Source organism: Pteronotus mesoamericanus, unplaced genomic scaffold (genome assembly GCF_021234165.1).
Source record: "Pteronotus mesoamericanus isolate MK-2021 breed Mesoamerican mustached bat unplaced genomic scaffold, CSHL_Meso_final scaffold_137, whole genome shotgun sequence".
Lineage (NCBI taxonomy): Eukaryota > Metazoa > Chordata > Mammalia > Chiroptera > Mormoopidae > Pteronotus > Pteronotus mesoamericanus.
This window is the reverse complement of record NW_026555306.1, coordinates 6,930,291-6,953,309: the sequence shown is the minus strand read 5'-3', so window position 1 is coordinate 6,953,309 and position 23,019 is coordinate 6,930,291. Positions and strand designations below refer to the sequence as shown.

Genomic DNA, 23,019 nt, shown 5'->3' with positions numbered 1-23,019 from the left:
ATTCTACTGTGTCCATTCTCTTGATAGGGACTCACATCATTAAATTGCAGTCATTCTTTTTCCAATAGTTGCATTTAAGGCTATAAATTTCCATAACTTTAGCTGCATCTCTACAAATTTTAATATCAAATATTTATTACCATTTAATTAAAGTATTTTAATTTCATTATGACTTTTTACCCAAACATCTTTAGACACACTTAATTTTAATAACTCCTCATTTCTTTATTTCTAACTAAACCCAACAAGTTCAGAAATATAGACTCATGGCGTTTTTAATTTTATTTTCTTTGTGACACAATTTTCATTTGGTTTTTATAAATATTTCATGTGGGCTTGAAAAATAATGCGTATTCTACATTTGTTGAACGGGTGGGGTGACTCCTTTAAATCAAGTTCATTAATCACAGCACTTAAATCTTCTAGCTGTGCTTGTGACTATTGCTTGGTGAGCCTCTTACACTTAATCTCTCATCGTGTTCCTTTTCCTACCTGGCTGATGTTTGCCATCATTTAGGACTCTTAACTCACAGCTCCTTTGGGTTGCGTTCTCCAGCCGGGGGGTTTTTGAGGGTCCCCAAGCCATCTGCTGAGCTTTGTGGTGTTTGCACTAATATTTTCACTGTATGTGACCACATGTGGATATTTTTTTGCTTGCTGTTATTCATATTTGGCCCTCTTTTAACCTGTGTTTTTTGTGTCTTTTATCAATTCTGGAAAATTCTCAACCTTTTGTTTCTTCATATATTGCCTCTGTCCTTCCCTTTTCATTATGGGGTTGCTAGATACTTGTCAAACTCTTTTTCAGTTATTTTTCACCTTATCCTGTGGTCTTGTATTTTCTAGGGATGTAGACAGCAACCAGACCATAAGGTCGAAGGTCTGTACAAGGAAGATACTAAGGAGCACTTCCCCTTCAGTATTTCCATCTGTGTAGGGGCAGAGCATCCGTACTTCCCAGAAATGCTTCCAGCTTACCCACAGTCAGCCCTCTCCAACACAGTATTCTGTGGATGTTCTAAATGTGTTTCTTTTTGTCCCAGATCTCTTATCTCCCTCTCCCCCAACTCTCAGCAATAAGGTTCACCCACTTACCAGGAAAAAAGCAACCCCCAACATCTACACGGTTGCTAACATTGGTGCTGATGATTCACCCCTTGCCTTTTTCAGAGAAAGAGGCACCCCTGGTCCCTGTCTGAGGTGAGCCCCACCCACTTTACTTGGGAATCCACCTCCCTCCACCCCCCATCAATCATCCCTTCCCTCTCCCACGCTTCCGATCATTCTCTCTTTACTGGCTCTTTCTCTGAAGGAGATAAACAGGCCCACATATGTCCACCTGAGCCCCACAAACTCCCCTCTGTGCACCATCCAATATTTTATTTTGAGGGAATAGCTTATGCCCACTTCCCAAGCCTCCCCACCCTTCCATTCCTCCGACCACTGCACTCCGCTGTCCAGCACCATGTCATCAAGGGGCACGGTCTAAAGCAGCCAGTTATCCTTATTCTCAGAGTCCAATAGCACATGTCCTCTGTCCCTCTTGTTCATCTTCGGCTGGCATTTATGATGTGGGTGGGTGGGGTGAGGCCCTCTTACCGAGTGGCTTCTTTTTCAGCGAAGGACTTGGCCAAGGCCATCTGCTGAAGGTGATGTGGGTGGGAGCGGGGTGAGGGGCAGGGAATCGAAGGAGAGTGGGGATGGGGTTAGGGGTGGTTACAGAGTGGCCACTGAGGAGAATAAATGGGATCTGTACGCGACAAGGAAAACAAATGGCGAGCAGCAGCAAAGGTCCATTAGCGACTGGAGCTTATTAATTGTTCATCGCACCAACCATCATTGCTCTGGGATGTGCCCGCCAAGCCGTGGTTGTTGGAAGATAAAGAGCAGGTGGTGGCATCGATCTAGGTGTGGATCTTTGCAGGCAGAGAGCCATGGACGGCTGATGGCGTGGGCAGTGAAGGAGGCGTGGAGACGGCAGGGGCGAGCACTGCGAGTGGGTGGTCATTTGCCCAGTGGGGTAGGGAAGGAAGGAGGAGAGGCTAAGATAGATGCTGGGGAATGGGATGCTGTGGGGTTGAAGCTTAAACCTGTGAGATCAAAGAACAGGAACAGGAGATTGGAAGGAGAGCACAAGAAAACCGGATGGAATAGAAAAACCAGGCAGGTCGTGGGATCCTGGGATTTAAAATTTAAGGGGTGGAGAAGTTTGGCGGGGTGGGTAATGGACTGTTAGTAGTTGAGGGAGATAAGTCGCATTAGTCAGAACTGTTCCAATTGTGAGCATCAAGAGCAGACCTCTACACGTTCGAGGAAAAGGAGAACAGTTCTGCTTATCCGTTGCTGTGTCGCTAGCCCCAAACTTGGTGATTGTAAACGATGGTTGTTTTAGTGTTTCTCATCATTTCATGGGTCGGGAGTCCAGGTAGGGTCCAGCTGGGTGAGTCTGCTGCCCCCCGTGACATCCATTGAAGTCACGTGGTAGTTTTCAGCTAGCAGCCGGGCTGGGCTGAAGGGTTCAGAATGCCTTCGCTCGCAGTGCTGGCATTTTGATGGGGGACAGCCACAAGGCTGGGCTCAGCTGGGACCATCTCCCTTTCTGTGTTGGCTCAGGGCCTCTCGTCCCTCCGAAGGCGGAAGTGGCCCGTCGCTCCTAAGGCTAGGCCTGGAATTGACCGAACATTACTTCCACCTCATTCCGTCAGTCAAAGCAAGTTGTAGACTAGCCAAGATTCAAGCGGGGAGGAAACAGACTCTCTCCATGGGAGGAGCGCCAAAAATCCGTAGCCATCTTTAATCTGCCACAAGAGCATAATGACCACATGTTAAGTTTAAGGCTTAAACAAGAGACATTTTCTCGTAGCTCTGGAGGCTGAAAGTTCCAGATCTGAATGTCGCAGGTTAGTGTCTCCTGCGCCCTCCCTTGGCTTGTAAATGGCCACCCCCTTGCTGCCTCTTTACAGGGTTATCCCCCTGTGCACACATGCCCCTGGTGTTCCTCCCCCCTTCTTAAAGGACACCAGTCGTGTTGCTTTAGGGCCCAGTTAACAGCCTCCATTGAACTTAATCACCCCTTAAAAGGCCTCCTCTCCAAGAACAGTTGACCCTTGAACGACACAGGTTTGAACTGTGTGAGTCCAGTTACAAGCAGCTTTTCAATTGATCCACACAGTTCAAACCCACATTGTTCAAGCATCAACTGTCACATGGAGCGGGGTCCATGCATATGACCTCATTTACCTTTAATTACCTCTTCAAAGGCCCTACCTCCAAGCTGTCACATTCAGAGGTACTGGGTGTTGGAACTTCAGCATATGAATATGAGGGGGAGGGACACAATTCAGCCCATCCCAGGGAGCACCCATATTTCAGGCATGATCGGGTCCAGGTGCACAGACGGTGTCCTCAAGGGTCGTTCCCTGTCTCCGGCTCTGCTGCCGCAGCGTTGACCTGGTCTCTGAGGCTGTCCCACCTCGTGGGCAGGGTGGCCCACAGCAGCCTGAGTTCACAGCCTCCTACCTTAGCGACGAGCCGAAAGAGGTCTTGTCTCTCCCCGGGGGTGTATCAATCCCAGAGGTAACTCTGATCGTCCCTGCTTGAGTCCCAGGCCCCTCCTGGACCCCTGGCCACGTGCAGGTGGGCAAGGTACTTTGATGAGCCTATCCTAAGTCTGCTTATCCTGCCTGGTCTGTTCCCATAGAAACCACAAGGAAAGCTCCTCCTCACAGTTCCTTCTCGCTCCTTGCACCTCCTGACTGACCCTGCGTGGCATGGCAGCCCCCTCTCCTGGGAACTGTGGGTAACAAACTGTCTTTTCAATGGTGTTTGTCTCCTGATCTGTTGGCTTCACCATAGCTGGGTACAAATAGAATCTCGGGTACGCTTTATTTTTTATTTTTTTATATTTGAGAGGGGAAGAGAGGGAGAAAGAGAGGAAGAGAAACATTGACATGTGGGAGAGAGATTGAACGGTTGCCTCTCACACCGCCCCAACCGGGGAATGTGGCCCGCAATTGGCGTGTGCCCTGACCGGGAATCGAACTGGCAATCTTTCTGTTTGCAGGCTTGTGTTCAGTCCACTGAGCCACACCCGCCAGGGCCCAGGTACATTTTAAACAGCTCTGGAAGAGCCTGACCAGGCAAAGCAGGGGACCCCTGGGCAGGCCTGCAGTTGCCAGGGCAATAGAGAAAGGGTCTGTAATCAACAGCACACCCACAGAACAAAATGCTACACAGCTGTGAAGAGGAGGAAGCTCTCCAGGCCCCGCTATGCACAAACATACCAGAAATGTTGAAAGAAGGTACCACAAAAGATTTTTCAAAAAATAAACAAATTTGATATTCATATCAAGACACGAGAAGACAGGGGAAGAAGTGGAGGAAAGGCACTGAAGGGCCTCCAGACTGGAGGCTGAGGCTCTGTCCCAGGAGCCACGCGGGGAAGGAAGACGGTGGGCGAGGGCGGGGCAGGGTCAGCTCTGGGACAGGAGGCCGGGAAAGAGGCTGAGAAGAGGGTCCAGGCCTAAAGGTAGGTACCTGTACCCCCATTTGATGACGGGAAGTAAGCGCTGGTCGCAGAACCTGCAAATGGAGGGGAACCCAGCCTCCTGCTCTCCAGCCCAGGGCTCTGGTGGCGGGAAGCAGAGGTGGGGAACTCATCACAGCGTTGAGCACAAGGTCCCTTTGTCTTAGACTGAAGATGCTCAAGTGGTGGACAAATCGTCAGATCCCCAAAGACGAAGAGGCCCTGATCCTGGAGAAACCAAAGCTGCCGGAAAAATCGGAAACATCCAAGGAGACTGAAGGTGAAACTTCACCAGTCCCCGTGGAAGGTAAGTCCCTGGGACTGTGGGAGCCCAGGGTGTCCGCCAGCCAGGCTGCTGCACTGCCCCGGCCACCGGGGGCGCTCTGGCTCAACAGAGGACTCCCAGGGCCCCCGACCCTCCATCCCAGAGCCCCAGGGCCGGAACCCAGAGGGTGTACGCTTGGGGCGAGCTCTCCAGCTCCTTCCAGTGCACGCCCCCGGCCCAGGGGCTGGGCCTCCACAGCCTCAGTCCGGATTTTCCAGCTGAGCTCCCCTCCCACAGCCCAGCCCCAGGCCACGCCCCTGCCCCGCGGAGGGGGCCGCTCGTCCAGGCAGCCACTGCTGTGCCAGGAAAGGACAGTAAAAACTAGGAAGGGAGCCTTATCAGTCTGCTCAGGCTGCAGTAAGAAGTGCCACAGACTGGGTGGCCTTCACAGCAGAGGGATGTTTTCTTCATGATTCTGGAAGCTAGAAGTCTGAGACCGAGGGGTCAGCAGGGCCGGTTCCTTCTGCTGCCTCTGCCCTTGGCTTGCAGATGGCGGCGTTCTCTCTGCATCCCCATAGGTCCTCGCTCTACGTATCTGTGTCCTAATCTCCTCTTCTTATAAGGAAATCGGGTCCGATTGGATTAGGACTCACCCTAATGACCTTATTTTACCTTAATTATCTCTTCAAAGGCCCTGTCTCTGAATATGGCCACATTCTGAGGTCCCTGGGTTCGGGCTTCCCCCTATGAATTTGGAGATGGAAGGGAACACAATTGAGCCCATAACAGAGGCTTCTGGGAGCTAGTTGGGTCCCACCATTTGTGGGAGACCCCAAGGGGGGAAGGGACTTGCCCAGGGCAGAGAAACATCAGTGTCTGGTTCTCCCTCAGTCTAAGGCGAGAAAGAAGACTCCAGGACAGATGGTGACCAACTTGTGGTCCGCAGACGTGTAGAGTCGCCCTCCAGTCCGACCTGCGCAGACCTGCAGAGCAGGACAGCGACGCCATCTCAGACTAAGAAGAGAGCCCACTGCTGGACCCTCTCCATTCACAGCGCAGACATCCCCCCAGGCCGCGGTGCGCCAGCCTCTGTCCCCCTCTTCTTGCTCCCTGCCCTCGGGGAGCACGTGGGAATATGGAGGGCTCAGGACTCGGAGCACCTGGAACCGGCGGTTGCTGTCGCAGAGGCCGCGCGGCCCTGTGAACCCAGAGTGACAGGGACCCTCCTGCAGCCGCAGGGGCACGGCAGACGGAATCCAGCCTCGGCATTCTACAGCGAGAGAGGCTGAGGCCCGTGGGAAGGGGCTGAAACTCTAAAACAAACAAACAAGCCTGCCTCGGGACATTGGGGATCCTGAAGGCCCATCCTCCACTCTCTGCTTTGCAAACGGGGACACTGAGGCTCACAACGCCTCAGGCCACACAGCAAGACTGTGCCCTACTCAGGACCTCTGAATCCTGGGTCCTTGGTCATCCTCTCCTGTCCTTGTAAGACGATCTAGTGCAGGGCTTATAAACTCGGAACTCCACAGGGCCAGGCGGGCAAGGAAATGAGTGCAGTAGGCCTGGTGGGTCCCGCTGCAGAGCAGGCACCCGCCAGACGGGGGCGCGCAGCCGCCGTGAGCTCTGCTCCCACTCCGCCCCCTCCTCCCGGCGCCCCCTCGCCCGGCCACCCACCTCCCAGCAGGAGTGGGTTTCTATTGCCAGATCTGAGTTTTGGGGTTTTGGGTGATGGTTTTTTTGAAAGAGAATCTGGAGATTCAGGTTTCAGTGTGAAATTTCTGTATTCAAACGTTAATAATTAAAACCATGTTTTTAAAAAAGCAATATGGATCTCAGAAAAGCCTCTCATTTGCAAATCTGATTAGAAGCACAGATATGGAAGGGACACCCTCTCTCTAAACGCACGTCCTGCCAAAAGGAGGTGTCTTTATTCAGAATGCAAACCTCTTGCCAAGAGCAAATGGATGGAATCCCCAGATCCTGGGCAGAGGCTTGGGTGTGGACGGGTAAGGAAGTTTCCCGGGTGGAGGAGGATGTTCCAGGTGCGTCGGTGCCCCCCTCTCCAAAAAATCAAAAAAACAAAAAAACAAACAAAAAAAAAAACACCCAACCCTGCCCTAGCAAAGCTTTCATTCTGGAATGGGGCGTGAAGGAGAGGCATGACTGAAAATGAGCAAGTGAACATAGGCAATAAGGGCATAACAAAGACTCTGGAGAAAACAAAACAGGTGCGATAAAGATACTGCCCTGGGAGTAAGGGTGACTTTGCAGAGCACAATCCACAAAGGCTTGTTGAAGGGGAGACCTGCAGGATAAGAAAGAAGCTTGCGCCCAGCCCGCCCGGCCCGCGCGGACAGCCTCGCAGAAGAGGGAACAGCCCCGGGGCTGGGATCGGGTGGGCCCGTTCAAGGAAGGGAAGGCCAGGCGGGGCAGCTGGAACTGAGCGTCTGAGGCAGGGCAGCGGTGTCTGGGCAGCCCGGGGTCAGGGGCCGCTGAGCGCAGGGGGCGCCAAGGTCGGGTCGCGGCTGGGAGACCAGGGCTTTGGCTGCCGTGGTCAGGGCGGCCATGCAGGGGCAGATTGTGGCAGCTCGGAGCGAGGTGGGGGGAGGGGTAGAGGAAAGAGTAGAGATCTGTTTAGGAGGCAGAGCCAGCTTCTCTTGCAGACAGATTGGGGGGGGGGGGGGGCGGAGGATGGATATGCTTTTTAGGCAAGACAGCGCCCATGGGGCGGCTTTAGAAGTCCCTGCCTCCAGCCGCCCCCGACATGGAGCAGGCTCAGAGGCTGTTGCCTTGCCTCAGAGGCCCACGTGAGGGACAGGGACAGGGACCCTTCGCCCGGCAGGGCCCGGAGGGAGGACTGTGCCTAGTAAATGGATGCGTCGTGGGGCCAGGGGGGAAGAAGGACGTCGGGGTGCGGGCAGGATCTCTGGAGGTGGTTCTGCCTTGCAGGGGAGCACGCCGAGGTTCTGGGAAGAGAAGTGACTTGTCCAAGGTCACACAGCCAAACCCGTGAAAGAATGGGGAAAAGGGCGTGTTTTGCACCCAAGCCTTGAACCACCATCTCCTCCGCACTCCCAGTCCCAGGATTGGGTCCCCCAGGCCCTCCCCAGTCCCTTGTCACCCTGGGGATGAGGGTCGGCATAAAGGGACGAAGAAAAATTCATCCCTAAAGTCAGCGTTATTGGTGAAAGCAGAGAAGCGGAACTATGTCCCACGAGAACAGGAGGCTGGGGGGCCTGGACCCCTGGACCTCGACCCCTGGGTCCGAGCGAGAGGCGGCCAGGGACCTCGACCCCTGGGTCCGAGGGAGGAAGGGCCTTGCGCCTGGACCCCAGGGTCCGAGGGAGGACGACATTGGGACTGAAGCAGGAGGGAGGTGGGCTTCAGGAGAAGTGTCCCCGGCCGGGGGTCGTTGCGGGGACCCAGGGGGGCGGACCCGCGACGCCGGGGGCGGGCGGGGGCAGGGCCGGGCCGCAGTAACAAAGGCCTCTCCCTCCCACAAGCAACCCCCCTCGGCCCCGCCTCCCCAGCCCCCCGCCTGTCCTGATTGGCCGGCCTTCCTGCCCGTCAGCGCCGCCCCCCTCCCTGGGTCTGCAGCAGCTCCGGCCGCCTCGTCGCGCCCCCCCCGGCCCCTTCCCCCCGCCCCCGCCGCCCCCCGGGCCGGTGCAGCCGCTGGCGGGGTCCCCCTCCCCCTCCCCCTCTCCCCCCAGGACCCGTGCGCCCCGGGACGGCCCCCCCTCCCCCCTCCCCCTTCGCGCCGCCGCCGCCGCCGCGATGCCCCCCCTGCGCCCGGGGCCCGGCTCCGGCTCCTCGCCGCCGCCGCCCTGGCCGGCCTGGCCGTCATCAGCCGAGGTACCGCAGCGCCGGGGGCGGGGGCTCGGCCGGGACGCCGGGGTCCCTGGCGGGGGGCTGGGGGCGGGAGGGGGGGCTGCCTCCGCGGACGGGGAAGGGGAGGCCCCCGGCCGAGAGGTCCGGGCCCGGGGGCGGGGGCTGCCTCCCCGGCCCGGCCCGGGGTCCTCGGGCGAGTGGGTGCGTGCCCGGGGCCGGTCCGCGCCCCCGGGGCCGAGCCTGGGCCTGGAGGTGGAGGGCTGCCTCTCCGGGTCGGCCGGGGAGAGGGTCGCGGACACCCGGCCCGGCCTGCGGGCGGGAGTGTGCGGCTCCGGACCAGGGAGGGGGCCCGACGCTGAAGGAAGGGTCCCCGGCCAGGACCTCTGAGCTGAGTTAGGGTGTAGGGGCAGGAGATGCCCCGTCGGGGGTCGCCTCTCTGCGTGGAGACGGTCCCTGAGGGGGTCTTGGCCTGAGGGCCGGGGTGGGTGTTTGTGCGGGCAAAAGTGGGGGGATGGCGCCTTCCCAGGGTCAGCGTAGGGAGGGGGGCAGGGGTGTCCGGAGACCTCAGTCCCAGGGCCAGGAAAAAAGGGGGGGGGGGCTGTCTGGTCTCCCAGCTAGAAAGAGGCTGAAATTCCCCTGCTGGGTCATGTAGGTTGGGTCAAAGTGTTGGTATTTGGGGGGTTGCAGTTATGTGGGAGAGTGGGGGTCTGGAAAGTTGGGGTGCTGAGCTGGGATTGGGGTGTGGGGACCTCTGGCTAAATGCCTGGGGTCCGGGGGGCGGGCCTGGAGGACGAGAGCCCTGCAGGTTGAAGAGAAAGGGAAGGGCTAAGACGGGGTCAAAGGGTGAACTGCCCTCCCAGTGGGGGAGGGGGCTGCGGGGTGGTCTGCGGAGCAGGGAGGGGAGAATGTAAAGTGGGGGCGGGGGGGCTCGGGGGGGGGGGGGGGTGCCCCGGGCAATCTCTGGACTGAGGATGTGTCGCTGGACCTTGGGTCTCCCAGCGGGGAGCTGCGGCACCAGTGGTCCAGGAGATGCCGCGCTCCGGAGGGGAGGGGGGAGCAGGGAGGCAGGAGGCCAGGCACAGCGTTAATTCAGTGCTGCTGGAGGATTCCCCCGGGCCCTGCCTCCAAACGAGGGTCACAGAGTCAGGGACACGCAGTCGGGGACAAGCTGGAGCCCCCAGCAGTCTGAGTAGGGCAGCTGTTCGCGGCCTCCCGCCCACGCACACCCGGTCAGGCCCGGCCTCAGAGAGGCCGTCCCTGAGTCCGACTAGGAGCGCGCCTGCCGCCGCCCACAGCCGCACCAGCGGGGCTTCCCGCACGCGGGCCAGCAGTCCGCCCGCGCCCGCGGCCCGGCGGCAGGCCCTCCCTGGTGCGCACGCCGCCTGGGCGCTCCTTCCCCCGACCTGTCTGTCTTACTCTCCGACTTTCTGACTACCAGCCTGGGTCTCTCTGTCTCTGTCACTTGTTTCTTTGTGTCTCTCTAGGCGTCTCAGCCATTTCCGGAGGCTCCCTGGCTCTGGGGTTCATTCCCTGCGTCTGTCTCAGGGTCTCTGTCTTTCCTTCCCCGCTCAACACAGTTTCACATCTGTCCCTCTCTGCCTCTGGAGACGCTTCCCTTTGTCACACCACGTGTCTCCCTCTGTCCCTTCGGGGCTTTCTTCACGAAAGCTTGGGTCCTCATTCACTTCTGGGAATTCATGACACCCTCTCATTTTTCTCCCTGTCCTTTCCTTGTCTCCAGGCTTCTCCCCTCACCTCCCCCTACACTCTCTCTCCTTTTACTCTCAAGATAACTCCCCATGTTCCACTTTTCAGGACCCCAGACACCCTGGGCTGGGAGCTTAGTGGAGCCAGGAGGTGGCCCATGATCTAGATCAAGTGCTTTCCCACCTCTGGGCCTCAGTTTCCCCATTCTGCAGCAGGAGAGAGGGGAGAGGGGCCTGGGGAGCTGAGACAGAAGCAGAAGGCAGAAAGTCAGCCGATAGCACCGTCCCGCCCCCGCCAACTGACAGCCGGGGCTCCCTGAGAAAAAGCTGCTGGGAGGTCCACAAAATTGCATCTTCTCCTCTCTTTTGTTTTCCCAATTGCGGGAGGAATTTGTGCAAGTTACCAATCCCATCCAGCACGGAGGTCCCGGCCCCACCCTCCCCAACCTGCTCTCCTGGCACAGCCTCTCACGGAGATGAAGTTGGACCCACAGAGGGCCACGTGGGTGAGGAGTTGGTTTGTGCGTTGATGCTTTTCCCAAGATAGAATCAAAATAAATCCATTTCTCTGCAGTTGGCTTCTTTCTGCCTCTCTGGCATCCATAGATACCATTCTATCTTTGATTTTTTTTTTTCATATTGGACAGTTCCTGAGCGCTCTGGCTGGTGGTGTGGCCATATTAGACAGAGAGGGCAGGGCGGACCCAGGCATTCGAACCAGGGTCCACCCATTTTGTCTGGGCTGTGGACTCGGCTCATCCGTTCCCTTAGCACATATCTACTGGGCACAGTGTCTGTTCCGGGCACGGGGATCTACCCATGCACAGCCAGATGACGTCACTGCCCTCACAGAGCTTAGGTCCCAGTGGGACAGAGTCAGCAAAAAACTGGCACAAAATCTGAAGACAAGCCAGCTAGTAAACAGGTGATTTCAGAGAGTGATGGGCAATGTAAAGAAAATTAGGGACAAGCTGGCCATGTGGGTTCAGGTGGCTGAGGGGACTGTCTCTGAGCAGCTGAGCGTGTGTGCAGTTCAGATGGAAAGAAGCAGAGAGGTCCGCCTTCAAAAGGCCCCAAGGGAACAGCAGAGGCCGAGCCCCCTCTGGGGGAACCAGCGCAAATTCCCAGGGCTCTGGGCGCGGGCTCTGGGCATCAGCAATGCAAAGACCCCTGGACTTCCAAAGTCAACAGTGAGAAAGAGGGATCTGGGGGCTCCTCTGTGACAGCCAGGCCAGGCTCTGTCTCTCAGCCCTTTCCTCTAGTCCCCCAGGCCAGCCACACTTCTGCTTCTCACACACACTCTGGGGCCTCGGGGTCCCCATCTGTGGGTTTCAGGACCATGGAACCCAAGCATCCCCCCACTGGAGGGTCCCAATTCTGCTTAAGTTCCTTCCAGGGGTTCCAGGAGATTCTTGACTCCCACTCAAGGTCACCCAGCTTCTTAGAAATCCCCCTCTCTCAAGAGAGGGGAACTCACCCCCTTGCAACCGTCATCCCTTGATTTACCAAACAGGCGTGAAGGCTGCTAGTTTGGGCTGGCAGGGACCCACGGGGTCCCTCCAGTCACCACTGACCCGGGACAGGCTGGCACCTGCCCCATAATTATCCCGCCGTGACGCTGTGGGCAGGCACTTAACTGGAGGCTCTGTAGTGGACTGTTACTTTGCCTCCTTTCATCCTCCGGCAATCTGGTGGAGACACGATGATTGTTCTTGTTTACAGTGGGGAAGGGAAATAACTTTTCCACCAAGCGGAGGGGCTGGGACTCTGTCCTGGAGACAGCAGGGAGACACAGGAGGGCCTGGGCAGTTCTGTGTGTTGGAAAGACCCCTCCCTGAGTCTCGGAAGGGAAATAACTTGTGCGACACAGAGGCAGAGCTGGGGTTTGAGTCAGGGGCTGAGCCCAGGAGCCCTGGCTCCCCCGGTCCATTCCTTTAGGCGCCGGCTTACGCTGGCGTCAGAACAGATGCTGATGGGGCATCTGAAGGATCGCCAACTCGGGGGTGGGTGCAGGGCGCAGAGCAACCTACAGCCCAGACACGCCCTGCTCTGCTGGAGCTCCACCCCTGGGAGGCTGACCTCGAACCAGGGATAGCAGTGGAGGCTTCCTAAAAAAGGTGTTGTTCTGAATAGCTAGCATTTATTGGACCCTTTCTGCATGCTAAGCACCGAGCTAAATATTTTGCTAGCATGTTCTCATGGAATCCCCCGCAAAAACCCTCAGAGGGAAGAATTACTATTTTTCTCCTTTTTATACGGGGGAGCTGAGATCCATGCTGGTGCAGGGTCGGGGTGGGGGAGAGTCACCCCGCCAGGAAATGACGTGGCGGATATTTCGTCTCCCAGCTCAAGCTCCTTGGGGCTTTTTCCAGTCTCTGGACACCATCTATTCCCTCTGTGAACACTTCCCTGCTCTGGACTAAACCCAGCTCTCGGGAACACAGCCAAGATTTGGGCCCTTGGGGAGTTCTGGGGCAGGTGGGGGCACTATCACAGCTGAGTCAATGTGTACCCACTAAAGAGAGTGAAAGCTGCCTGCCTTGAACAGCCAGGGAGGTCCTCCTGGAGGAGAGGGCATTTGAGTTTGGGTCTTGAAGAATGAGTAGGAGTTCAAGAGTTGGCGAAGCACGCGGAAGGCATCCATTTATATTCACTCATTCAAAAGATATTTCCCAAGGCCTTCCAGGGCCAAACCCTGGGCTGGAAGATGCTGGGGACACAGACCCGAATCAGACCCAGGCTCTGCTCTCAAGAAACTTGGGAGACCGCCCTCAGCCGGGCCCGGAGCTGGGCACACTGGAAACACAGAGGAGGTCCGCCCCCAGGCCCCGCCTTGGAGGAGCAGGTTGAGGAGGCAGCTGACCCTGATCTAAGGTGTCCTGGGCTTGTATACACCATCTCTCCCAGGAGAGGCCCCACCAGATGAGGGCCCTGAAGAAGAAGCGTTTGAGGGGAAACTATGAGACAGAGGGATGGCCAGAGCGGGGCCCCACATGAGGCCAGGTGGGAGAGTGATACCAGGGCTCCGGACACCAAGCGGAGGGGCTGGGACTCTGTCCTGGAGACAGCAGGGAGACACAGGAGGGCCTGGGCAGTTCTGTGTGTTGGAAAGACCCCTCCAGCAAGGGGTTTATCTGTATTTCTCTCTGCCGGGACATTTGGTGAGGGCCTTGGATGCTGCTGTGGGGTCCGCTCCTCACCCCACAGCCGTGGTTTGTGGGCCCAGCTCCTAGGGTGGCTCCTGGCTGGAATCAGGGGCTGAACCCAGAAACCCTGCGGGCCTTGACGCTTGTCCAGCACCTCGGACAGCTCCCCCTCACCCCGGGCGCGGTCCCCCTCTTTGAAGCTGGGGCAGAAGCTGTCATGGGTGGGAGGGGGTTTGTTTTGTCCCCCAGGAGGCATTTAGCAATGACTGGAGGCACTTTTTTTGGTCGTCACCACTGCGCGGTGGGAGGCGCCACTGGCACCTAGAGGGTCAAGGCCAGAGGCTGCCGCACACCGTACACCCTCCGAGGCACAGGACGGCTGGCCAAGCAGGATCCGCCCCCCACCCCACCCCGCCCCCCGGACGCCAGAGGCGCCAAGGTGGATAAGCTCCCGCCCAGGATCTGTGTGGCCTGGAGTCTGGCAGGTCCTGTGGGGCGCCCTTGTGTGATCTGATTGTAGTGACAATGTGACTGCGTGTCTGATTCTTGGCCCACAGCAGCCCCTTTGCGTTGCAGAGGCTGTGACGATGGAGCTGTGTCATTGCACAGGCTGTGGCTTCCTACCCGGAATCCTGGAGTGGGGGTGGGAAGGAGCCTGGCCCTCTGGCTGGAGGGGTGCGCGCGCGTGCGGGGAGGTGGCCCCTGGATAGGGCTGGGACCGCCCGTAGACTTTGCACTTGCGTGTAGGAGGCTGTTGGTGTGTGTAGCTGTGCTATACGTGGGGGGGGGGGGGGCCTCAGTGTGTAATGCTGCTCGGCCTGGGGCTCTCCCTCTGCCGAGTGCTTCTGAGGGAGACTTGACCTGCTGGGTGGGTGTCCCGGGCTGTGTGGTCACCCTGAGTGTGTGTGGGCCTGTCCCTCCAAGCAGGGCCCCTTGTCATCCATGTCACTGAGCGCGGGACTGTTCCTGGCCTGGCACTGGCTCTGTGTGTCCTTTCTGGGCCCTGGTGGCTGCATGTGTGTCCGTGTGTGTGTGTGTGTGTGTGTGTCCATCCTCTATCTGTCCCCTGCTGCTACCAGGGCGGTGTGTGTCCCCGTTCACTCTGCACAGCTGGGGACGACCCACTCCCTCCCTGTGTCCACAAGTGACTGGGTGAGGCCGGGCCGAGGGGCTGCCCACTGCACTGGCTCTGCCCCAGGCCTGTCCTGAGGGGCTGCTGATGGAGAGGGCCTTTGGGAGCCATTGGGGCAGCACGGGCAATTAATTCATCAGATTAATTAGCTCCTCAACCGGGGCAGGGCAGGGCCCTCCCTCCCCAGGCGTCCAAGGTCATCCGGCCTCCTCCTCTCCCCAGCCTGGTGCATCTCCATCCGGCCGCCTCGACTTGCTCAGCCCCCCACTCCCTGGCTCCGGTCCAGCCCGCTGGCCACAGTCCACAGAGAGATGAATGGGTGGGGGTGGGGGCCCTGCCAGGCAGTGGGGCCTTCGAGCTGCGCTGGAGTGTGCGGGCAGGCATGGGCCTGTGCCCGCAAGAGCGTGCCCGGGTGAGCACGGGCACACGGGCGTGTCTGTGTGGACACGTATGTCTGCAAGGGTCTGTGTGTGGCTGTGCACTGTGCCTAAGGGCGTGTTTGTTGTAGACGTGTGTCTGGTGGATAGATGCATACAGGTGTGTGTGCACGCCTGCATCTGCATGTCTGTGTGTGTGCGTACAGGCATGGGCGTTGAGTGCATGCAACCAGCTCCGTGTGTGTGTCTTCCCACGTATTCCTGACTTCGTGTGTGCACGTGTGTGTCTGCACACGTATACGTTTCTGTGTATATGTGTGTGTCTGTGTGCTCATGCATCTGAATATGTGTGTGTGTTCATGTCCATCTGTGTGTGTGCACCCCTGTTTGTTGTGTGTGTATCTGTTTATGTATCTGCATTCTTGAATCTGTGTGTGTCTTCACTGTGAAGACTGTGTGCATACGTATATATGCATGTGTGCATACATGTACACATGTGTCTGTGCATGTGCGCATGCATGCATCTCTATACAGTATCTGAACATGTGTATGTGTGTGGCTGTATGTGTCAGTGTGCATGTGTCTTTCACACCCATGTGTTTGTGTGCTGTAGTTGGGGTGTGGGCTCAGTGCCTCTGCAGGTGTGTAGGTTTGTGTGTCCCCGTCCATCTGAGTCAGTGTGGGCCTGTGGGGGGACACGTACGTGTTGTGCGTATCTCCTCTGAGTGTATTTGCCACGTGTGTTTCTGGAAGCACCAGTGAACACCTGAGTGGGTGGGCGAGCGTCTGTGTCCGCGAGGACGTGTGTGTGTGTGCACGCGTGCACCCGAGCAGCCCCCGCGGTGCTGAGCTGGCCCTCCCGTCCGCAGGGCTGCTGTCCCAGAGCCTGGAGTTCAGCTCTCCGGCCGACAACTACACGGTGTGCGAAGGCGACAATGCCACCCTCAGGTATGGGGACTCAGAAGATCTCCCTGGGACTGCACTCCTGCCCCCACCCCGCCCTCCCTAGGGAGAACAACCCCGACCTGGGGTGCGGCCCAGCGCCTCCCTGTCAGGAGAGGCCCCTGGGGGCACGGACTCCGGGCTTCGGTGTCCCTGTTTGTCAAGTGGGCAAAGGATCGGTACCACTGTGTTAGCTGTTGTGGGGATTCAGGGGTCGGTGCACAAGGCTGAGAAAGCACAGCTGCAGCACACTGGCTGCTTATAGACGAGGGCCAGGGTTATCGTTTCCCCAGACCTCTGCCTCTGCCCACTCTGGGTCCCTGTCCCCCCTCTCTCTGGGTCTGTGTCCCTCATCTTCATGCATCTCTGTCCCTCTCTCCCAGAGGGACTGTCTTCCTCTTTTCGGATCCCTGGCACACAGCCATCCCTCCATAACCATCAGCTACCATTCCATGGGTACTTGACCCCACAACCTTCCCTCTCGGGGGCTCCGTTTACCCATCTGTAAAGTGGTACCGTCACCTATCAGGGCTGCAGGGGGACCTGGAGATGTAGTGGCCCTCCCCCCTTCCCCAAGCCCCTGCGATGGGAGAGCCTGGACAGTCAGGCTGGGCTGAAGGAGAGAAGCGACCTCCCCCTCTTGTCCTCCCGGCAGCTGCTTCATCGACGAGCACGTGACCCGCGTGGCCTGGCTGAACCGCTCCAACATCTTGTACGCGGGCAATGACCGCTGGACCAGCGACCCGCGGGTGCGGCTGCTCATCAACACGCCTGAGGAGTTCTCCATCCTCATCACCCAGGTGGGGCTGGGCGACGAGGGCCTCTACACCTGCTCCTTCCAGACCCCCCACCAGCCGTACACCACTCAGGTCTACCTCATCGTGCACGGTGAGCCCCAGGCCAGAGGGGCAGTGATGGGGGGAGCTGCTGAGAGAGGGGGTGGGGGAGGGACATGATCCTGGGCACACCTGCATGGAAGGCAGACACTGCCCAGCCCTTGCTGATTTCAGCCAAGAAGAGGAAAGGGCAGTCACAAAAACAGTGACTCTTCAGTGCGATAGCTTCAAAGGCAGGAGAGCTACAGGGTAAGAGGAAGGTGTGTTCACAGGAAGACCACACTCACTGGCTCAACGCCGTTTATTGAGCACCTACTATGTGCCGGCATTGCTCCAGGCACTGGGGATAGAGAAGAAGCTGATCAGGCTGTTCCTACTCCTTTGGAGGTGACTTTCCAAGGAGAGGCAGCTTCCCAGATGTAATGTCTGAGCCGAGACCTTCAGCCGGGTGCAGAGCTGGTAGCGGAGAAGGACCGGCATGTGCAGGGGCCCAGGGAGGAAATGAGTCGGGTGTGCGGACCCGAGTCCTGCATGGTGGGGTGCGTCAGAGTTCGAGGCGGGAGAGAGAGGGCTGGAGAAATCCACAGAGGGGGCAGGAGGAAGAGAGAGGGATGAGGCTGCCTCACGTGGCATCAGAAATGGGCTGGAGGAAGGGAGCACTTGGAGAGATGGGAACCCAGACACAGGGACAGCCCAGTGGGGGCAGGACAAGCCCGGCTTAGGAGCCAGACGGCCTGGGTTCCAACCGCGACACCACCACCTGCTGAGGGATCCTGAGCAGGTGAGGCAGGCTCAGGCTCCTCACATGCGTCGGATCTAAGACATCTTCAATCGGGAAGGACCCCTTTATTGTATGCTCTGCCGGAAAAGAAAAAGAACCTGCCAATCGAACTCTGGCATCCGGATTAGAGACGCGATCATGTGGGGTAAAAAAAAAACAAAACGCCCACATGTGTTAGAATCGATGGACATAGTTACATCTACCCCAGAGACTGGCAGTGAGGGTTTAATTAGTTAATTTTTGTAAAACACTGAGAACAGGGTTTACCACACAGCAAGCGCCATGTGAGTATTTGTTAAATGAGTTAATTTTAAAATAATAACCAATAAATAAAAATAGAGATGAGGAGAGAGAAATTCAGAACAGAAGACAGAAATGCCAAGTTAGGATGAAGGCAGAGAGGGAGACGGAGAAAGAGTGAGGAAGACAGAAGTTAGACAAGAAGCCAGAGCCAGAGGCAAGGGAGAAACAGAGAAATCTTACAGAAAGACAGGGAATGTCAGCTGGACATCCAGGTCCGAGGGAGGAGGCGCTGGGGGCTGGGACCCCTGGGTCCCGGGAGCCGATAGCCAGCCTCCCCCTGACCTCCCGCCTCCCCCGCAGTCCCCGCCCGCATTGTGAACATCTCTTCGCCTGTGACAGTGAATGAGGGCGGCAATGTGAACCTGCTCTGCCTGGCTGTGGGGCGGCCGGAGCCCACGGTCACCTGGAGGCAGCTCCGAGGTGAGAACCTCACCCCGGCCCAAGCCCGTTCTCCTCCTCCACAGTTTGGGCCCCTCGTTTCCCCACATCCCTCGCTAGGTTCCCAGAGCCCCTCTTTCCCCCATTCCTGATCCCCCCGGCCCCAGTAATAACTCGATTCCCCCCTCCCACCCCAATCCCATTATTTCCCTCGCACACCTGTGATCCTTAGGGCCGTCACCACTTGGCATCCCAGGCCTGGGCCACTTCCTCCAAATCACCCATTAGACCCCAGACGTGCCCCCGCCCCCCCGCCACCCTGTCCCTACCCCCAATAGCCACAGGCTCTTTCCCGCCAGCCACAGGATTCTCCAGGACTCAGGTCCATGGCCTGAGCCAGGTTACAGCCAGTGGCCCCGTCCCCATTCCCACTTCCTGGTCACATCACTACACATCTGCTGGGTGCTCCAGCCCCGCAGTCCTGCAAGTGTGGTCCCATCGGCATCCCCTGGGAACTCGCCAGACAAGCACGTTCCTGGCCCACCTGGACCGGATGAGCAGAAATTGCCCTTGCCTGCCCACCATCACCACCACATTTTAACAAGCCTTTCGGGTGATTCTGATGGTCCAGCTGCGAATGACTGCTCTCAGAGTGCCCTAAACGTGGTGCCAAGGTGCCCAAACGTGACTTCCGGGGGTCTCCACACGTCCCACCGCCCCTTTACCTGGATCTTCACCACCCCTTCCCAGATCCCTAGGTCCTCATTCACTGCGTCCTTGGAGGCCGATGGACGATCGCTGAATTCCCGACTCCAGAACCCAATCACTGGGTCTCAGATCCCTGATCCTCCCCTGCTGGGCCATCTGTACCCCACAATCCTGGTCTGAGATCCTGGCTTCCCAGATGCCCTATGTCCCAAACGGTCTTCTGAGCCCAAATCCGTCATAGACCCTACCTGTCCAGATTATTGATCCCAATCACCAGATCCAGATACTCTGACCCCTAAGAGCTAGACCCCAGAACTCAGGGCCTTCCCCCCTTGGGTCTGTATTTCCTGGATCTTTCTGAGCCCCAAGATCCTGGGATCCCCCCCCACGGGGTCCTCTGAGGCCCGTGATCTGAGTCAGGTACTCCCAGATGCCTTGATCCCCTGCACCCCCAAGTTCTAGGACCCTCCCCACTGGGTTCTAGTTGCGAGGCCCAGATCCTCGCTCCCAGCCCCTCCCCGCAAGTCCCTCCTGCCTCCCACTGGCCCCGGGCACTCCAGGCCCTGCCGTGCCCACCCCGCTGATGTGTGTCCGTGTTGTGCCCGTGTTGTCCCGTGTTAAGTGTTTGTGTCCGGCCCCGCCCCCTCCCCTCCCCCACCTCCGCAGACGGCTTCACCTCTGAGGGCGAGATCCTAGAGATTTCCGACATCCAGCGGGGCCAGGCTGGAGAATATGAATGCGTGACTCACAACGGGGTCAACTCAGCACCGGACAGCCGCCGCGTGCTGGTCACAGTCAACTGTGAGCCCCCCCGCAGTGGGCACGAAAGGGGGGCGGGTCCTGGGTCCCTGGGTAAAAAGGGTGTGCGGGAGGAGAGGGCGGCGGACCTGGGCGCCTGGGAAGGAGGGAGGAGGGGCCTGCGAGCGGGAACGTTTAGATCCCCCTGGCTGGGAGGTTTCCCTGACGCTCGCCATCACCAGATCCGCCGACCATCACGGACGTGACCAGCGCTCGCACGGCCCTGGGCCGGGCCGCCCTCCTGCGCTGCGAAGCCATGGCGGTGCCCCCAGCGGACTTCCAGTGGTACAAGGACGACAGGCTGTGAGGACAGCGCCGGCGGGCCGTGGGAGGAGGGGGTCCTTGCTACCTTGGACCGCAGGCGGGCGTGGGAGGGGTGCGCGCGTGGATGGTGGCGCAGGCCTAGGTCCGGAGAACGGGATAGGGGGGTGGGGGTGGGGGTTCCAGCTTTCAGGTGATGGGGTCCGCGGGGCCCCAGAGCGAGACTGTGGGGACTTACTGGTAGCCTAGGCCCCACCATGATGAATGTGGAGCTGGATCTCCTCGACCTCTTCAGGGAGGTCAGGGGGTCGATGCTGAGCATCTGGCGGGGAAGCTTCAGGAGACCATTGGGGCTGGAGTCCAGCGGGGTCTGGGAGACCCTAGAGACTGGGGACACACCCCGAGAGAGTCCAGTGTCCCTGAGGAGCCGGGGTGTCTGGGCAGGGGTGTCAGAGGGGGTGTCCCAGGATCCGTGGGGAGCTAGACTCCGAGGCTTGGGGTGTGTGTAATGGGAGGGGGTCTGTGGGGAACTGGGGAGCCGGGGAGTCGATGGCCTGGGCTCTGCGCCCGGAGGGGTCACGCCCGGTCCTTGACCCGGATCCCCGGCAGGCTGAGCAGCGGCACGGCCGAGGGCCTGAAGGTGCAGACGGAGCGCACCCGCTCGATGCTACTCTTTGCCAACGTGAGCGCCCGGCATTATGGCAACTACACGTGTCGCGCAGCCAACCGGCTCGGAGCGTCCAGCGCCTCCATGCGGCTCCTGCGTGCGTCTGAGCGCGGGTCGGAGGGAGGGGCGGGGCCTGGGCGGTTTGGACTGGACGGCGGGGGTGGGCGGGGCCTAATGGGCGGAGACGCCGGGACCTCCCCCAGGCTCGCCCAGAACTTAGGAAAGGGAGGACGCTGGGACTCGAGCAACAGGACTGAGCAAAAAGCCTCGCCTTCGGTGATTATCGACTCACTGAGTGGCCACTGAGAGCAGTGCACGAGAGAGAGGTCTAGGGGCTCGCAGAACTTACGGTCTAGTATTAGCAGAAAAGCAAATAGACGTATAAATAGAAAAGCAAATACATAGACACATAAACAAGCAAAATATAATAGGATTAGGGATAGGTAAGCTCATCAGAGAAAGCTTCCTGAGCGGGGGCGGGGGGAGGCGGGGGGGGGGGGGCGATAGCATTTGAACTGAGACCTGAGTGGTAAGAAGCAGCCAGCCCTGCCCAGGTTTGCGGGGAGAGAGCTCTGCAGGCGGCGGGAACAGCCAATGCAAAGGCACGGCGGGAGGCCGGCGTGACCTGAGCAGAGTGACCACGGGACCTGAGGTCGTAGAGGAAGGGAGAGCCGGAATCTCCTGGTCCATGGGAACGGTTTTGGATCTTATTCTACTGCAGGGAGAGGCCACTGGAAGCTGTTAAGTGGGGGAGAGACATGTTGATGCTTCTCAAAAGACCCTCTCTGGCTGCTATTTGAGAGATGAGCTGGGACGGGAGGTGGGGGAGCGGTTCGCAAAGTGGAGGCAAGAACAACAGAGAGGAGGCTTGGGGCGGTGGGGTAGGGGCAGCACTAAGTGTCTCTAGCAGGGAGATGTTTTGGAGGTGGAGGGAAGTGGAGACCAGGTGATTCCAAAGTTGCCCAGAGCAGCAGGGTGGATCCGGGCGACGAAGTAGTGGGGGTGGGGCAGGGAAGTAGCCAGTCTGGGAGACGAAAGTCAAGAGAACAGCTTAGGACGCGCTGACTAGAAGCTGCTCGGTGGCCCTGCTGGGTGAACGGAAACTGCATGACAGAAAGACACGGAGAGCCCCAGGCTGATGAAGAAGGGGCGGAGGCTTGACAAGAACAAAGAAATAAGAGTCAAGTGCCCCACGAGGTGCTGAGACTCAAAACAAGAGCAGGCACACGGAGGGAAAGAGTCAGAACGGCCCCTGAAGAAGTAGCCCCGCGTGAGACCCTCAGGGACCAGTGTCGAGACAAGCACCTGGGAGAGACCCACAGGTCTCCTCCTCCCGGGCCTGGTCCGTGACCCTCTCTCTTTTCTCAGGCCCAGGATCCCTGGAGAACTCAGCCCCGAGGCCCCCGGGGCCCCTGACCCTCCTCTCTGCCCTGGGCTGGCTGTGGTGGAGGATGTAGGAAGAACCCAGTGCAGCTCGCCTCCCCCGCGGGGGCCTGAGGCCGAGAGCGAGAGCAAAACGGGGAGAAAGCGGCGTGGGTCTCCAAGGGGCGGAAGAGCTCTCGGCCACCGAGGAAGAAGAGAAGGAAGAGGAGGAAGCAAGATCTTTAGAGAACCCATCACTGTGAGGGATAACGCAAAATTATGCATCTTTCTACAGCCATTCTCGCCACTGTTCACGTTTCCGATTGTGACCCACCCCCGCTACCCCCACCCCTCTCTTAGCTCAGGCTGTCAACTGGATCGCACGTGTGTAGTGGGTGTATGTGTGTGAGAGAGCCTGCCTGCATGTGTGTGTATGTGTGGGGGGGTCAGGGAAGGGGGCTCGAAATCTTCCCTCGCCGGCACTCCCCCATCCACTACCCCAACCCTGCTGCCTCTCTCCTGGGGCTGGAGGTAGGTGTGGGGGCTTCGTGGTAGGAACTACGAGGGGAGGTTTCCCAAGGCCCCTGCTTTCCCGATATATGCACGCAGCCCACTGCCGCCTCCTGTCCCTGCTGAAAAGGTGTTTCCTGGGCAGGTTGGGAGTGGGGGGGGGGGGGTTGCACTCACCTGTCAAGCTGTCATTCAGCCTTCGTGAGTCCGTGGGGGGTCGCCACCTGCGCTCCGGGTGCCCCTGCTGTCAACCACCAACTGCCTGGAGCCAGAGGCCTCATCACTGGCTCCGCAGCCTGAGACCTTCCCACTTTTCCTGTCCCCTCCCCTCCCCTGGACTTTCTGGCCCCCTCCGGGGCCAATCGGTGCTTCCATCCAACTGTCAGACTGGTGTCTATCGTCACCTGTCTGTCTCAGTGCTTTGCCCTGCCCAAGCCCCACTCCCTTTGGCCGCCTGCGGCGCCAGTCAGCTGCTCTCAGCGTCCCTGCAG

General features: G+C 58.6%; 1 protein-coding gene across 1 annotated transcript; it reads left to right on the top strand.

Annotated features, from left to right (window-relative positions):
• Positions 1-4,699: 4,699 nt before the first annotated feature.
• Positions 4,700-22,124, top strand: LOC129082718 (igLON family member 5-like). The gene is made up of 10 exons (XM_054588431.1): positions 4,700-4,832; positions 4,921-4,979; positions 8,504-8,645; positions 15,852-15,930; positions 16,580-16,812; positions 18,145-18,264; positions 19,597-19,731; positions 19,911-20,031; positions 20,599-20,753; positions 22,025-22,124. The coding sequence occupies exons 1-10, from the start codon at positions 4,700-4,702 to the stop codon at positions 22,111-22,113; spliced, it is 1,266 nt and encodes a 421-aa protein (XP_054444406.1). The 3' UTR covers positions 22,114-22,124.
• Positions 22,125-23,019: the final 895 nt, after the last annotated feature.

Coding starts and splice junctions, on each gene's coding strand:
- LOC129082718 (XM_054588431.1), top strand. CDS start 4,700: ATGCTCAAGTGGTGGACAAATCGTCAGATCCCCAAAGACGAAGAGGCC. Junction 8,646..15,851: donor CCTGGCCGTCATCAGCCGAG/GTACCGCAGCGC, acceptor TCCCGTCCGCAG/GGCTGCTGTCCCAGAGCCTG. Junction 20,032..20,598: donor TGGTACAAGGACGACAGGCT/GTGAGGACAGCG, acceptor GATCCCCGGCAG/GCTGAGCAGCGGCACGGCCG.